The 15,587-nt window shown below is 40.3% G+C and overlaps 1 protein-coding gene across 1 annotated transcript in view; it reads right to left on the bottom strand.

Moving 5' to 3' along the window:
- Positions 1–15,587, bottom strand: part of usp43a (ubiquitin specific peptidase 43a) — a 196,018-nt gene that overhangs the window by 119,394 nt on the left and 61,037 nt on the right. The window contains exon 4 of the mRNA XM_012873168.3: positions 5,453–5,545. Within this exon, the coding sequence (XP_012728622.2) occupies positions 5,453–5,545 (93 nt within the window). The remainder of the gene's footprint in view (positions 1–5,452; positions 5,546–15,587) is intronic.

Below are 15,587 nucleotides of genomic sequence, written 5' to 3'. Positions count from 1 at the left end.
AGATTAAACAAGCTCGGATGTATCTGGGCTGTTAAATGTTAAATAGTAGAAGGGATATAGTTCTGCACTGAGGGTGGTATTTTGTAGCGTTACTTTCTTTAACCCAGACTGTCCAACACTTTGCCTGAGGAAATAAATGCCCAACATAGATAAGTGTCAATCTTGTGAGTGTATAAGGCTATCAAAACTTGCTGACAAGACAAAATTATTCATTAATTACAGACATTGTGGCTTAAAATCTGAGAAAATGATTGCTTGAGCAAACCTACATTCATAAATATATGGTAGTAATACTCTAAATAAATTAGGATAGAAATAAATGAGCAAATCTATCCTTATACTGCTCAATATTTAAAATGAACACTTGATTGGACTCTTTTTGCATGAATTACTTTATGCTGGTGCACCCTTGTGCCCCACTTTTTCCTTCCACCAAACCTTCCATGAAAATGACTGGAGCAGCAATCTGAACACCCAGCTTCTTTGGTAATTACGTTTGTGGCTCCCTCTCCTTATGGAGAAGATCAATGACCGTCTTTCCCATGACTCCGTAGGTCATGCATAGCTCTTTAAAGTGAATTACTGGAACAAAGTCACTTTTTAACGACATCCAGATTTATGGAGATGAATTTGCAATTATGGGCTGGTTACCAGTGTCAAGATATACACCCAGGTTTTAAAAAGTTACAGAGTCACTACAGTGTTATTGTGGTTTAGCTTCCTTCCAATGGTGACAAGAGTTCATATTGGTGGAAATATTTCCAGTCATACAACACGGATCATTTTCTCATTCTGCTTTTTCAAACAGAACCTGAGCTGACCAGCTGGCCCCCATGTTCACTCAGATCTTCAACATATCTCTGAAGCTGTGGGAGGTTCCTTCCTGCTCTAATCCTCCACCATCATCCCGATCCTCAAGCCACGCATTGTTACAGGATTAAATGACTACAGGTCTGTCGTCCTGATGTTTTTGGTCATGAAATCCATCAAAAGACTGGCCATTGAAGCTTCTGAAGGACAGCACAAGCCCCCCGCTGTAAAACCTGGATTTGCTTACCGATCAAACAGGTCAACAGATGATACAGTCAACTTGGGGCTGCACTTCATCTTGCACCACTCAGCAGCATACGCCAGGATCCTGTTTGTGGATTTCGGCTCAGCCTTCAACACCATCAACCCAGTCATTCTCCACCAGGAACTCCCCCAGTGCCGGCCTCCGTCAGTGGATCACCAGCGTTCTGACTGACCGGCAGCAGCGGCTGAGGCTGGGGGGGCACCTTCTCCCACACAGGAACCATCAGCACAGGGCCATGCCTCACTGGCATGTGTTCTCTCCCCACGCGTCTCGGTTCACAATTGACTTCACCTCAGCCGACCCATATGTGAAACTGCTGAAGTTTGCAGATGACGTCACCGTCTTTAGGACAATGATAAAGTCTGCATACAGACGGGACGTGCTGGTCCTCCAGGGTGGTCAGAACCACCTGGCACTTGCTCAAAAAAGGGGAGATGATAATAGACTTATGGAGAACACCACAACACAGTGTCCACTGTGGATCACTTCTGGCTCTTAGGAATCAGCCTTTCTGGGGACCTGAGATGGTCCTCACACAGACACTCTTCAGAAGAAGGGCCAACAGGACGGTACTTCCTGCAGCTGAAGCACAGCCCTCCATAGGAGCTGCTGGTCATCTTCTACACCACCATCGTTCGGTCTGCTTTGTGTTAGTCCATCACTGTGTGTTTTGGCTCATTAACAAAACAGGACGGGTCTAAGCTACAACAATTAATTAGGTCTGCAGAGAAGTTAATTACTACAGACCTCTCTACATGATGGACGTTGCTTGCTTGTGCAGGTCTAGGGTTGAGGAAAAGGCCTGAAAACCTCTGTGCAGGTCCCACACATCCAGGACACAAACTGTTTAGACTTTTACCTACCGGTTTAGTCCAGATTGATGCAGATATGCATGAGTCAAAATATAAATTAATATGAATGTTTCTTTATAAAGTAAACATTTTTGCAGCAGTAGGAATACATTTGCTTTTCTTTTTTAAATACCATAAATTAGAAGACTCAAGAGAATAGAATAGAAATACTTTTACTATATACTTTTTCCCACATTGGGGAAATTCAGGCGTGACTGTGGCAAAGAGCTCTGAAATGAGCTGCGTCCCTTTTTTGTTGCCCTGTTCAAGCAATGAGGAAGCAGGCAGACAGCCTGGACTGCCAGTCCATCCCTGCCTGTACGCGTAGTTGTGCATTGGCCGTGAATGTGTGCGCAAATAATCTTTGTTTTTTAGCCTTCTTTTTCATTTTGACTCATTGTCATGTTATGGTGGAGCGGGTAGGCATAATGAAACACTGCACTTTGTTCACTCTTCCCAGTGGCTTGCAGTTGGTGCCTTGCCAGTGGCCAAGGTAGTGCACAGTTTGTGATCTGACCAATCAAATTGCATAAAAGCCAAGATTTGATCTGACTTGGACTTAGATAAATAACCGATCACAAAATATGAATCTATATTAATCAACAATCCTGGGCTCGGGACTGGGCATCTAAAATATACACAACATAATACTTTTTGCTCTGTTTTAAATTCACCTTAAAGAGTCGATCGATAAAAAATACCAAAAACATCCCAATCTAGTAAACCTTAATATGTAGAATTTCTAATATTTAAAACAAGTAGCAGTGAAACTATTATTCTATATGATCACAGCAATTTCTAAATGGTTTGACAGATTTGAACTAGCCATAGCTTCTGTTTTTCCTCCTTGCATTCTCTACCACGCTGGCACTATCTGCAGCACCCAGCCTTGTGCCATGCTGGTCGCCCGGCTCTAGATCCTCTCAGGGGACTTCAGACTTTTCAGACATTCAGCTGTGTTACTGCTGCAGCAGGACAGTGTCGTGTGCGCCTCTGATCAGCTTGTTGCCAGTAACGTCCAAACTGGCCCAGAAAGAATCCCCCCTTGTGCTGGAATAAATTAAAGTGACCAAGCGCACACTGTCAGAGAACTGCAGCAGCAGAACCAAGCTTGGAGTCGAGTCAGAGGAAGCCATGCAGAGAGGATGCAGAGCTTTGGCAGCTGCATGCTTGCAGATAGGAAGATTCCTGTAGGAGTTGCTGCAGTCAAATGAATGTGAATTGGGAGGAATTCATGTGACGTTGTTTTCATGCATTTATTCATTGGTTATTTAGTTGTTTATTGTGTGACTGGGCACATGGACTAAAAAGAGAGGGCTGATGTAAAGGTAAATATCGAGGGCTGACGTTATAAAGTTATTCCATATTTAAATTACGTATCCACCTTTAAAGTATCCACGTGGTCATTGTGGGGGTTTGACTCGCTACTATAACAGAAGGTAAATGTGGGCATTAATGGGATAGATAGTGGAAAAACTATAAACGAATGCAGAATCGCACAATGCTAATGTGATTTTACTGCGACTAATGAACGGCTGAGTTTATTCAGTATATCGATTGATTTGAATCAAATATCAAACTCATACCAAGTAACCTTTAAATGCATATTTGTATATACAACCTATTGGAAACGGGAATTTAAAAAAAGGGGAGTTGGGGATCCAAACAGCAATTTTTGCCCCAACAGATACAAGCCTATGACATTTGACGTCTGTCATTCACCTCCTTCTTATACAGACTTTGAAAATGATAAAGAAAACCTGTTGTCTGTAAGAGGAGTTTATCCGGTGAGCTTTAAGCTCTACCGCCTCACTCAGAAGATAGTAGTGATGATCAGATGGGTTGTTTATGTATGCCGCCTCTGACTCCCTATGCTTGTATCTTTATCGTTAGATTAGAAATCCCTTCATGCTCTGGTTAAACAGATCTCCATGTTTTCCAGCAGCAACATGCTGACGTTAAACTTCCACTGCAGTTAAAAATGGAAACAACACACACAGACATTGGTCCGGGACTTTTGCCAACCACTTTATTATGACTATGACCAGCTGCTGGAGGTGGAGCCTCGGCCAGATCTGTTTACTTGCTGGGGCATGCACTATATATTTTTATTTATTTTATTTTATTAGTTAGCATATCTCATACAAAGATTTTTAATCCTGAGAATATTTAGATAGTATTTTCTCCATCTCTCTCTCTCTTTTTTGTGTGTGTCATTTAACAGTAGGCTGACAGGAAATGGGGCTGGAGAGGAGGATGGGGATCTCTACAGAGGGAGGAATTAACAGAAACAGCGGGCTAACTCTAGCTTGTTTTATCTATGGGATCAGAGTCTCTAGGTGATAACTCGGATCAGAACATTTTCTACTTGCAGAGTTTTGCTGCGGTCAGGACTGAGATACCAAATTCTATGATATTCCAAGTTTTTGTGTCATCTGTTGCAATTCAGCCCACATGCCACCATATCAGTCCTATTATAAATTGATTTGATTATTTTAGAGATTCAGTTAATTTCGTCCTAGTTTTCACTTTTTTCGTTTTGTTTTGCTGATTTCCACTTTTCCCATTGCATAACTTTATCTTTTAAACACCAAAAGTGTGTAATTATGGAGTGACGGAAAAATTACTCAACAAACCAACAGCCAAAGAACTCCACATTTAGTGTTTTTCAACTTTCACAAATAAAACAAAATACTGCGTTTCAACAGAACATTTTCTTTTCCAAAGTATTTAAAAGTATTTTCCAGTGTGTTTTTTTTAACAAAGATTTTATGTGCAAAAAATGTGACATTTAAAAAAAAACTCATTTAATTAAATGTGCAGAGTTAGCAGGTGTGCCTGGCTGACGGTAAACTCTGATTCTTCTCCCTGATGGGTCTCCTTGACTCCTCACATCATATCATATTCTTTCACATCACAGAGAAGTTGTCCTTCATAAAAGTTGTGACGTCGTCATGCCCTAAACTTTGTGATAAGCTTTGAGTTTTACCATTTTCTTGTTGTTATTTTAGCCTTGTTGCCATGAAGATAGCTGTTTGTTTTTCATCAGTGTGGAGAGGAGAGCCTAAGCGGGTACTGACAGGTACAGGAGGCTGGAGCCCCCAGACACCAATTTCTGTGACGGGGTTTTATATTCCCTGTCTGGCAGGGAAAGATTTTTTGTTCGTTAAATTCTACAATCCTTGCCTCCTTTTCAACATCACAGAAATCATTCGACCCTACTGCGTAGCCTCCAGAGTAGAGTCCAGACTGATGAAGGCTACCCTACTTTTTCCATTAAAATGATTACTTATGCTTAAACCAGGAAGATTGTTCCAATTGACATGAAATGTGAATAAACCATTAGCTATTTGAGGAGTTAGACACAAATAGAAAAGAAATTTGTTATGTTACAACTGAAAATACATCGGGATGACAGTACACAGCTATCAGGATGAAGAACGTGTGCATGGGAGTGTGTTTGACAGCCTTGATGAGGCCCGTCCTAATTCTAATGATTTCTGTCGGGTTGCACATTATACGTCACCTGGTCTGTCGCAGGGGAAGAGGCAGAGAGATGCATAAGAACGGATCAAAGGTGTTGCTTTGCTTAAGGCAGTGAGGGCACGTCAAAGAAGACCTGCAAAGAGACAGAAAAAACAAGAATTACTCATTTTTCTCTTCATATAAAAGGTCCTTTCACCGCATTTCCACCAGCTTCTATATAAGACCACCGCTGCTAAAAGAAAAAGCGGGCCATACTCTGAACATTTAAGCCACGAGAGCAACTTTCGCACACACTGTTCCGATGAAAAGAGTACAAACAGCATCACTGTAGCAAAATCTATTAAGCACAGGATGAAGGAAGTGTGCAACCTGCACGGAAAAGTAAAACCTGAAAATGAAAGGGAATGGTTCCATGAAAAGAGTAAAAATGGGAGAATAGGAAAACCAAATAAATGTACAGTTAAAATAAACCTGTGAAAAGAGCTGTAGAATGGCAGAGGAAACGGCGGCGAGCTAAGACAGAGGCTGTGAGGCAACAAGGTGGATGGACACATGAAAAATGAAGAGACGGTTGGCAGCAGGACAGTCAAGCTGACAAACAACGAGCAGGTGAGAAGCTGACAGAGAAAAGGCCCAGATAGGGTGAATCAAGGTTTTAAAGCTGACAGAAGGGGAGATGATAAGAGCAGAGGACTGACAGGAGGATAGAGAGCCATCCTGTGGGCTGCCATCAGGAGGACTCTGTATCCTGACACGGTTCTCCGACCCAGATGGAGAGCTGAAGGTTTCAGAGGAAGAAGTGCAAAGTGTCAGAAACAGGAGCTAGGAAAACATTTGGAGTCTTAACAGACAAAAAAAGGGAAAGTTACAAAACAGAGATGCAGCAGTTGGCTTTGACCGGCCGCTACTGATTTCTGCTTTCAACTGAGATCAGATGTTAAGTCACTTTTTTCAGAAAATGCAAGAAGAAACAGTCCTTAAAACAATATTTTCATACCAAAAAAGAAATTTCGAAGGTTTACAATTATTTTAAGTACTCAAATAGGGAGCTTAAAAAGCTGTTTTGGGGTAAAGGCCAGCTCTGCTGGGTCAACAGGACTGTAACAGATTAATGCTGGGTTTTAGCCCTGACTGTATATTGTGTAACCATCCTACACTTTTTATCCATTGTTCTGTCCCTCCCTGTGAATAACGATCCAAAGAGCCGCAAACTGTTACAAAAATGTACCACCACGACGGAGACTTATTAAGCTGATTAAAGTAAGCCAACGTGTGTGCATGTGAATGACAGCCATAGAGTTTCAGCTAGCTGAGATCGGGTCACAGGGGTAACAGGCCCAGGAGGGAACCCCAGGGGGAAACCCCAGGGACATCCTCCAGCTCATTCTGGGGGATCCCATGGCGTTCCCAGGACAGACAGGATCTGGATTTCCTCCAGTCAGGTCTGAGTCTTCCTGGAGTCTCCTCCCAGTGGGATGTGTCTGGAAAACTGCCAAATGGGGGCGCCCAGGTGGCATCCTGATCAGATGCAAAAGCACGTCAGCTGGCTCCTTTTGATGCGGAGAAGTGGTGGCTCCACTTTGAGCTCCTCACCCTATCACTACTCCTCCACTAGAGGCAGGGACTGAGCTCCGACCCAGAAGGGGCAGTCCATCTTTTTCCAGTAGAAAACTATGGTCTCAGACTCTTAGTGTGATCGTCCATTTATCGTTTTCAAGATGAACTGCTCAATATATTGTGATATTGATTATAGGCCACATCGTCCAGCCCTTTATATCTATATAGAGCTTTTGGTTCATTTTGCCTTTGCTCTGAGGCTGGATGAAGATCATATTATTTAATCAGCAATCCACTGAATTTCAAGGACTCTGCACCGGTTTAGTTATAAAGAGGATTTTACAGAAATTGAACTGCTCACAGTAAGCTCTAATTTGATTTTAGAAATAATCTAACACAAGAAAACTAAAAGAGACTGCTACAGTTGCCTAAAAGCAAGCTATACCTTTACCAGAGTGAAGGCACTGGCGCTCACAAATTGTTGCAGCGTGTAGTTTCCTGTAGTGGAGCACTGAAAAGATTTCATCAGTTTCTGGATACATGCTGCAAAGTGCTTTATTTCCAGCCATGTTTGGGTTTGATTTCATGACTGTGCTGGTTCCGCATGATGCCCCTACCATCACTGCTAAAAACGTCTTCAGCACAAGATTCTCTAAACACAATGCAGTGTCATGCTGGTTCCAACAAGAATGTCCAAACTGCTGTATATTTAAATGTTTCACAAAGACCAGAGGAAACGAGTCATCCCTGTTAATGGGGATAATAATGGTAAGGAAACAAAACCAAAGCAAATTGATTTCTAAATGCAACCATGCTTAAAATTTGTCAGGTGAAAGGACTACTTTGCTCACATCCAGAGGGATGTGAGCAAATCAGCATTGAAATATTTTTCTTATTTGGCATAAGATTCACATCAGATTTTAGCAGCTAACCCAACTAATCCAAATATGTGAGGATGAAAAAGCAAAATGAAGTTAGGGGTGAAATATTTTTGGTACCAAACATAAAATCATAAAATGATTCTCAGTGCACCTCTACAAAAATCCGGACCAAAAAGAAAAAGGGGAAAAAAAAGTATTATAAAGTTAGCTTGTAGAAAAAGACAGATTGATGGCAGTGAAAGGCTAATGGTCAGTCAGACAGAGTTACTTTTCTTCAATCATCCAAGAAGTCAATCATGTGTCTCCGGCTTTTAAACCGTAGGACTCTGTGTGAAAAACGACGTCTTGTCAGGGGAAATCAACTCTGCTAAAAGGTCTGGGGAGAAGAAAAGTCTGAAAGCGTGAGAATATAAAGCCCAGTTTGTAGTTGTTTTGTCCTTCCACTTTTGATTTTATGAATTTTACCACAGCTCACAACCTGCACATTCAGTACGAATTTAAAGTTGAGAAATTCCTGTAGGTTTTGCTAAAAAGAATGCTGATCTACTTGTCAAGGTTTGCAGCATGGGTCAGGAAACTGCTTTAAAATTTAAAAGCCTCAGGGAGTCGTGCTAACGACATTCTTCCACAGCCTTTCTACAAAGGCATAGTTACACAGTGCGGTGAAAAAGTATTTGCCCACCTTCCAAATGTCTTTAGATTTTTTGCTTTTCTGGTACACTTAAGTATTTCAGATCCTCAAACGCATTTCAATATCAAACGAATATAACCCGAATGCAAACAAAATGCATCTTTCACACGCTGATTAGATTTATTAAGGGTGGGGGGGGGGGGGGGGGTTATCCTCACCAACCTGGCCCTATTTGAAAAAGTAATTTCCCTGTTAAAATCTGAGCTTAAGTTCACTTGCCATCCCTCGACCTGATTACTGCAGGACCCGTAGAATCATAAAATGACCAACACCTAACTACAACCTGCATGGCAACATGAAGTAGGCCAACTAGTGAAGGTTCACTTATTGATGAGTGAAACTTCCCAAGAGCGGCTGACTTACCGCAATTACTCCCAGAGCGCAACACCAACTTAATCAGGCGGTCACAAGAGAAGCCTGAAAAACATCTGGAGCACTAAGTCTCACTTGGTCAGTGTCACAGTTGTTCAATGTCTTTGGTAGCTTAGCATTAAAAAAGCATTTTGAAGCTGCTGCAATGCCACAACACTATCAAACCTTGGAGTTTCCCCTAATCAGTTATTTGGGATGGGCCAGCACTGACCAAGCACTACATGCTTCCTTACAACTATTACTATGGCTTACAGTGTTTCTTATGGGATGCCAGAAAAAGTAGGTTTTCTCATACTTCCAGAGGAGACCAGCTTGGATTTTCCACCAACATACACAGTCAGCTGTCCAAATTCACAGAGTTTTACCCATCACTCTTAGAGAGTTAATGCTAGAAGCTAGTTGATAAACTGTTATATTCAAAAGCAATTAGATTATGTCAGACAATTTTGTTTTATGTCTTTATGTTAATACTGTAGTCCCATTAGAATTACAGGTCGACCGGTATATACTTGTGTTGTTTTTTTTTTGCTGTATGTGCATATGTTCGCCGATCCATTAGCACACTCAGTTTCAGATTGTTCACATTTCTTTTTATTTATTTTTTTGCTGTATTGATACAAATATTCTCAGGAAGGTCATTTGCATTATAAAGCCTCATGCTGCAACATAACTTGCATAAACATTCAAGTGTTAAGTTTGCTATCATTGTTATACATTTAAATGTTCTACATTGTTTGCTATCTATTGTTAATATGTTGTTTGTTTTGTTAAGTTTTTGTTTAAATTGAGACTTGTGTAACATTTGTCATCATTGTGTCATTTTTATCATGTAAATGGGGAAAGAAAAAACAATATCAGCTTAAAAAAAAAGAAAAGAAAAATCGGCCCACAAAAAAAAAAAAAAAAAAAAAAAAAAAAAAAAAAAAAAAATCGGCAGCACATATCAGGGATCGGTTAGACTAATGTCGAAATAATCAGTATCGGCATTGTATTGGTCGGTCTCTAATTAAAATGTGTTATTTTAATACTCAAGATCCCACTGTCTCATACCTGTGGATTATCAAAAGGCCAGAATCTCAAGCATTGCCGGACTGTTGGTTCAGTTTCTCCCTCCAAACAAAATTAGGTTGTGCCTATGAACTGGGGTAGTGGAGATGCAATGAGTCAGCAAAAAAGCAAGTAAAAACTATCCATGGTAAAGTTTTCTTTATTTATTCCTTAAAGTGTATTTCCTCAAGGAGAAGACATAAAATGTATTATTTACAAAACGCTGTCCCTCTGCCGTGTAAAAGACTAAGTCTGAACCTTTGAAGCAGGGACCTGGGTTCAAATCCTGGTTTACGTCAAGGAGGGCATCCGACGTAAAACCTCTGCCAAGCCTGTGTATGAGTTGTAATTACCTGCTGTTGTGACCCCTGAATAAAAAAAAAAGCAGCCAAAAGGACTCACATTTTTACAAAACGGAGACCGTTTTCCTTTCCATAGTTCTAGCCAAGGGCTAAGAAGGCACATTCCCTGGATGGTCTTTAAAAAAGTTCACGTTCGAGGAAATTCAGGTTTTTCGAAGAGAAATAGATGCACCGTGTTTCCAAACTCAATGGTTGCTTAGATAATTGTGAGTTCAATGTTTTATAATATCAGGCATCCTTGCATAGAAGTGCTGACCAGTGTAAGCTGTGTATGCTTAAATGTTTTAGTGTCCACTTTTTCAACTGGGATGTAAAAGCTCTAAAATGAGTGAAATGTTTTTGTTTTGAACACTTTTCCAAATCTTGACTCATTTAACGAAAAAAGGAGCTTGAAATCCTACAGAGTTACAGCCTTCGCTTTCTTTGTTATAACTCCTGCTTTGGTTGCCTTTGTAATGATTTGACTGTCTGGGACTAGTTTGCCAAATTCTAAAGTCAGCTTTATAAAAACAGATGCATAAAACTAAAAAAGGTTAGAAGGTAACACCGTTTCTCGTAGGGATGAGTACCTTTCACATTTGAACTGATATGGTACCGATACCTGGTACCTGGGATCCATACCGGTACCTGTTTTCAGTACTTTTGTCGGTTTATGTAGTAATAAATGTTAATTTATTAATAAATCTCAAAATTTTTAAATTAAACATATTTATTACTCAGTATTTAACTTCTTTGGATCACCAAATTAACCTCATTAAATTATTTATAAATTTTAAAACATTGCTTGAATAATAATTAAGGCAACATAATAATAAAACAAAGTTTTACCAAAACAACAGTTATCAGAGGCACAGACTGAACAAGGTGAATAAGGGATTGAAGCTGTGTGAATAAAATTCAGAGAATTTTTTCAGAAGAAGAAAAGAAGAAAAAAATATATTAAACACATATTTTATCCTGCTTTGAAAACCCAGACAGGATATATTTACAATGAGGGAACAGAGGGGCTTTCTTCTCACTGAATTCTCACTGATTTCACACTGAATCCGATTTTGTGGACTTTGAATAAATTTCAGAGCTTGTTTGAACAGCGGCAACGTCAAGACTTTACGATTAATATGTGAAGGGCCAAGCTTGGTCAGCTTGGCCCTTCACATATTAATGCTTGTACACTTTTAAATTTTTTCTTATTGTGCCCTATGCAACACTAATACTCTCTCAACTGTCGGGAAATATTTTTTCCCTCACTTTTGTTATGTTATGAGGCTACTTTTTTTTTTTTTACATCAGCCTAAAAGAAAAATGCCTTTATGCCAAGAGCCTACTGCTCCATTCCACATAGCAATGACCTTTTTCTTCACAATGAAAAGTAAAGAAAAAAGAGAGAATAGAAAGCCATGCAGTAACTGGCTAGCTGTGACTTCAAAGTCTGCTTCAAGGGAAGTGTGTGTGTCAGCAGGAGGGAAAGCAGCTTGTGAAGCTGAGCTTAAGGAAAGCTCTGCGGGTGGTAAAGCATCAAGAATCAAAACGACGAAGGTCAGTGTCTGGAAATATTTTTGGTTGCTACTCAGCTGAATAGCCAGACAATTTCCTCAAAGAGGTCATCAAGAGTACATCCCAGTCTGGCTGCATCTTTGCAGAAACAGGAAGCCCCTGAAGACATGATCTCACAAGACGAAAGCGAGCTGGAGCTATGGTAGAAAGCCATGTGACGGACACAAAGCCACACAGATCAGTTTCTGCATAAACAGCCATCTATACCAAAGGCAAGTCAAGAACGTCAATAACACCAACAGTGCTAGTCTTAGCAACATGCAATCATTTATGCGCGACCCTGCTCAGAGCAAGATTTCATGGGGACGCAATCGTTACGTCTCTATAAAATCTTGGAGACTATATGTGACAAGGTGCTGTGATGAAAAGCAAGTAATTTGGAAAGGTAGATCCTTAAGAGTTTTTAATCTGAAGTCTGACCTTAAGTAGATCATTGATCTCTCAACAGGAGTATCCCAGCTGCAAACTGCTGCTGGACAGTTGCTAGAACCTCCTGTTGATTAGTCAGCGTCGCTCCAGAACGACCACCGACCAGCTAGGTTTCTCACAATGAAGCGTTCTAACAGGGTACAGGGCTTCACATGGAGCTTGTGTTGTCGGTGTGTCCTTGCATGCTGTGGGATTTAAATGCACATAATCGGAATATCTATTCACAGGCCATATTCCTGAGATGGAAGACTGCTACCCCGCCCACTTAGCTTTCAGACATGATTTCTTGATTCTGGAAAATATTGCTTATTCACAATGTGACCAAGTTCATAAAGTTCTGGGGTCCTTCTTGTAATAATGTTCTAATCTTTGTGCTGTTGCATTAAAAGTGATCATCAGCCTGAGCCTCCCTAGTCTAATCTGATGATTAAATGAAAGATATGTGTTTTGCTCACCTTTTTATTGCGTTTGTGCATACATATTCCCTTGTCCAGAAACTTCAAATAAGTTTTAAAAAAATCCAAAAATGGCAAACTGCATAATCTTCACTCAGTAACAACCTCTACCCTGAAGAGTGTTGCTGTCAGTGTACCCTTATATTGATTAGGTATGATGTGTTCAGTGACTGGAAAAAGACCGGATTTGTCGTTTCCAACCAGACAATCACCACTAACCAAACCACCATCGAGTAGGAGTCATCAGATCGCCTAAAACTGTCACCTTATACCGTTGGAACATTGATCACAAAAGATTTTTATCTGCATTCAAATATCCATTATTTTTGCTGTACTTCTGGCCATTGTTTTCTTAGCAGATACATTTTACTGTAGAGTAGATCTGTGAATGTGAGCTGCGTAACAAATTCATATTTACTAGATTTTCCCCATCAAATCTATATCTACATAAACACTATTGTAGCAGGGGGAGAGAAAAATAAACCATTCCTCAGATGCCTGGTTTGCCTAGATAGAGATTGAGCTCGAGTGTCTTATGCTATTAAAAATAAATGCAGCAAACAGAAGAGAGTGACAGACGGAGAGGAGAGAAATGTCTTCGACAAAGACTCGTTTTTAAAACACAGGGGCACAAAGGAGCGTCAGCAGCACAAAAGTCCCACATAAGCACCCCAAACCACAAGACGGTCCCCGGCTCTAATCACAAACATTTATTCAGATCAGACAACTACACCGAACTCCTTTGAGGAGCATCTCTGTGAGATATTAAAAGACTCAGGCGGGATGAAGCGGGATGAGCGCGAAACCGAGCAAGTGTCATAGGCAGAAAGAGAGCAGGGCAAATGTGAACAAAAATCTATTGAAAAATGCGGCCGCCAAAACAGTATCCAGTGAGAGCAATCATCTTGAGATGGGATGGATAGGTCCGTTAGCAGTTAGAGGCAGAGTAACTCCCTGGTGAATGGATGACTTTAGCTCAGCTCAAGCTAAGGCAGACTTAAAAGACAGGAAAAACAAATGCATATCAATATGCATATGTGCACTAAAGGAGGTAGGATGAAACCCAGAGCAGAAAACAAATTCCCAAACACCTATTACTCATTAACCAAGCGGGAGTCGCCAGGAAGCTTGGTTCTTCTGAGCCTGGAAACGAATCAACACATAGGATTCACTGAAAGCTGAGGAAACTAAGGCTGTGATTACGTGGAGGAAGGTGTACTTGGTGTTATGGGTCGGTTTGGATTTTTAAAAAATTGGGCTCTGAGAAGTTATTATTGGTCATACTGAGATGACGGAGAATCTTTACCAGCATATTACTGGTAATAGCTCTCTTACCTGACTTAGAAAGATGTCTTCACCCTAATCTTTAGCTCTTTCTATAAATTCTCTATCAATTCAAATTCAAGACTAAGGGCGACAATTGAACCATTGTAACCATTTAACCGACATCTGAACAACCCTTTTAGGGAGAAATTGTAAGAACAAAGGCTTTGACAAAGGAAGACTGCCATCCAGGTGTATATGAAAGACTTTCAAAGAACATGGTTTTCATGGTTCTCACACTGTTCCTGCAGCTGTATGTCCTTCTATTGACACCAGAGAACTGGCCAAACAGAAAACAGCTGCATGATTACAAGAAGGACAACATCAGCTGGAAATGGGTTGAAACTAAAGGAAGTATTCTGGTAACAGTTTCTATTTTTCCTGCATCAACAGTCCTCGACCACACGTCGCTGATGTGGGGTTTTAAATTTGAAAACAAGAGTGGCACATTTACTGCTGCGTGTGTTGCCCTTTAAGCAGGTGACTGACTGAGCAGATTAACTATCAGTTTGTTAGATTTCCAGATTTGCCGGCGATTTGAAAAAGAAGGGTTGTCAAAACACCCACTTCTTTTTCTTTTGTCATCTGCTTGTATCAGATCAAAGTAACAGTGTATGAGGGTTCTAGATCGGGATGATACCAATATCCGATATTAAACTCAATATGTTTTACTAGCAGTACTTCAAAAAAATACTGCTAGTATTGTTTTTGTTGATTGTTAGTGCAGAATCTCACATAAACTCATGTCAAAGTGGGGTTAAAAGAGAGAAAAGAATTACTTTATAAAAAAAAAATAATTAAATACACCTATTTGAAGATCTCTGATTAAAGAAAAAGTGTTTCATTTCACTATTAGACAAGAGCTCCTTAGTATTCCCTGATAAATATTTTAACATACGAATCAGATAATTAAAATTGAAGTTTGAGACTGCTATATATTAGTGTTTCGTGATAAAAAGCACAGTTCAAGTTTTTTACAGATAAGTGGCTGAAGTGCAGAAAAGTCCATATGTTTGATTTACCATGTAAAGATTACTGAGTGTCAACAAAGGTCCTTACTGTTGTAATCTTTTAATTACTTCAGAAAACAGCTTTAAATCGGAGGCAACCAGACTTTCGCTCAGTTCTTTCTAAAAATGTTTCAACACCTATCCAGTTGTCTTTGTCAAATCTGGTGGCTCACACTTGAGCGACCTGCAGTTGGTGCACTGCTGTTTTTGGACGTGGAGGCCCATCCTTCTAGGCGCATTCTAGGTCAGATGCAAATCAGTTATCAGTAATCGCTGTCCTGGGTCATTAGAAGCTGTTGCTTGGTGTGGATTGAGAATTGTTTCATTGTGAAATGAGACTTTGTGTAATCTCTTTGGAATGTGTCGGAGAACCGAGCTGTAAACACTGGGGAGAAAGATGGCTTCTTTCAAACCATCTGTTCTCCCTGTCCAAAATCTGGACATCATTGTCATCAAAAGAGTGTCCTTTGTTTTTTAGGTGCAGGTGGACTGCT

The sequence above is a fragment of the Fundulus heteroclitus genome, chromosome 5 (assembly GCF_011125445.2).
Source record: "Fundulus heteroclitus isolate FHET01 chromosome 5, MU-UCD_Fhet_4.1, whole genome shotgun sequence".
NCBI lineage: Eukaryota > Metazoa > Chordata > Actinopteri > Cyprinodontiformes > Fundulidae > Fundulus > Fundulus heteroclitus.
The sequence above is the reverse complement of the archived record's forward strand: the minus strand, read 5'-3'. Positions and strand labels throughout refer to the sequence as shown.